The sequence below is a fragment of the Trachymyrmex septentrionalis genome, unplaced genomic scaffold (assembly GCF_001594115.1).
Source record: "Trachymyrmex septentrionalis isolate Tsep2-gDNA-1 unplaced genomic scaffold, Tsep1.0 scaffold32, whole genome shotgun sequence".
Lineage (NCBI taxonomy): Eukaryota > Metazoa > Arthropoda > Insecta > Hymenoptera > Formicidae > Trachymyrmex > Trachymyrmex septentrionalis.
Genome location: NW_017305485.1, coordinates 731,634 through 732,861, shown reverse-complemented (window position 1 = coordinate 732,861; position 1,228 = coordinate 731,634). Strand labels below are relative to the sequence as shown.

The 1,228-nt window shown below is 31.7% G+C and overlaps 1 protein-coding gene across 5 annotated transcripts in view; it reads left to right on the top strand.

Annotated features, from left to right (window-relative positions):
* The first annotated feature begins 248 nt into the window (after positions 1-248).
* LOC108749897 (cytochrome c-type heme lyase-like) overlaps positions 249-1,228 on the top strand; it is a 2,224-nt gene continuing 1,244 nt past the window's right edge. For 2 of the 5 annotated variants that reach the window (XM_018488914.1, XM_018488915.1), the window contains exons 1-2: positions 249-372; positions 818-1,047. In XM_018488914.1, the coding sequence (XP_018344416.1) occupies positions 826-1,047 (222 nt within the window). In that variant the 5' untranslated portion in view covers positions 249-372; positions 818-825. Of the gene's footprint in view, positions 377-817; positions 1,048-1,228 lie in introns of all 5 variants that reach the window. The other 3 variants (XM_018488918.1, XM_018488919.1, XM_018488917.1) reach the window with 3 other exon arrangements.

Here is a 1,228-nt window from a genome sequence, read left to right as displayed (position 1 = left end):
ATATTTTAAATTAATAAATAAATCAGAATATTGTAAAATAAGTAATTTAAGTTTGAATATAGTTATACATATTTTTAGGGCTGTTATAAAATGGATGGATCTAATATGTTCCATTGAACCGCACATTAAACTTGCACTATTACTGCACTAGTGCAAGTCTAAATCTAGCACGGCGCTAGTGCTGCACCAATTTTCCCAGTGGAAAATGAATTGCACATCCCATGTTACCTTCTACTATGATCCATAATCTATTGCCGACATGGACCTCAGACATTTAGTGGTCTGCTATTTCTCACCCACATAGCCGTTAATTATCGAAGTTGTTCGTTCGTGTTCATTTTAGGACTCTTTAGGTAGAATAGCTCGAGAATTGTAGGTATTTTAATTCTTCGACTTCCATCTTTCACGCGTAATTTTTTTTATTTCTTTTTTCATCATGAATTACATAATAATATGAATGAAAGTGCGAGATGTAAAGTAAGGAAAGAACAAAACGTTAGGAGCTATACTTAACAAGTCTGAAAGAAGGAAAGATCACTGAAAACTTCTACTAATTCTAACAGAATTTGCAAAGAAAGCCTCTTCATACTTCGTAGATGTATTCTTTTCATAAATACCTTGATGTTCTGTTTAATATTAGAAATTTTAGACCGTTGCATAATCTTTCTTAGCTTTAAGGTTATTTCGCAGAAATTCGTTTAATTGGCAACAAAAAATATTTTGGTTAATTTATCTTGTGTCATTACGTTACACTTTATGGTTTTTCTTTTTTCTATATATCTTGAAGATATCTGTATCTCTTCTTTTTCATTTCAAGAAAGAATTATGGGTAACGCTCTTACCGCAGCCTCTGTATCAGCGGCTGACGTGATAGCACCATTATCTCCACAAATCACAAAACCAGATTCTCATGGGATGAAGGAGAAACAGATGAAACCACCACTGGAATGTCCCATGCACAAATCGGGTCAATTTAATACTATAAACTACACTAGTGAATGCCCAATAGATAAAATGGACGAAAGTGAAATAAATCCATTAAATATGGTATGTATTACAAAATTTTGTTAGCAGTCAATGAATGAAATGTTGTTTAACTAATCACATATTGTCTCTTTTGATGAGTCAGTCACTTGCACTATTAATTTGAATTATTAATACATATTAAAAGCTGCTTTATATAAAGTATCTAATACAATAGCAACAACTATAAAACTACAATAAGTAA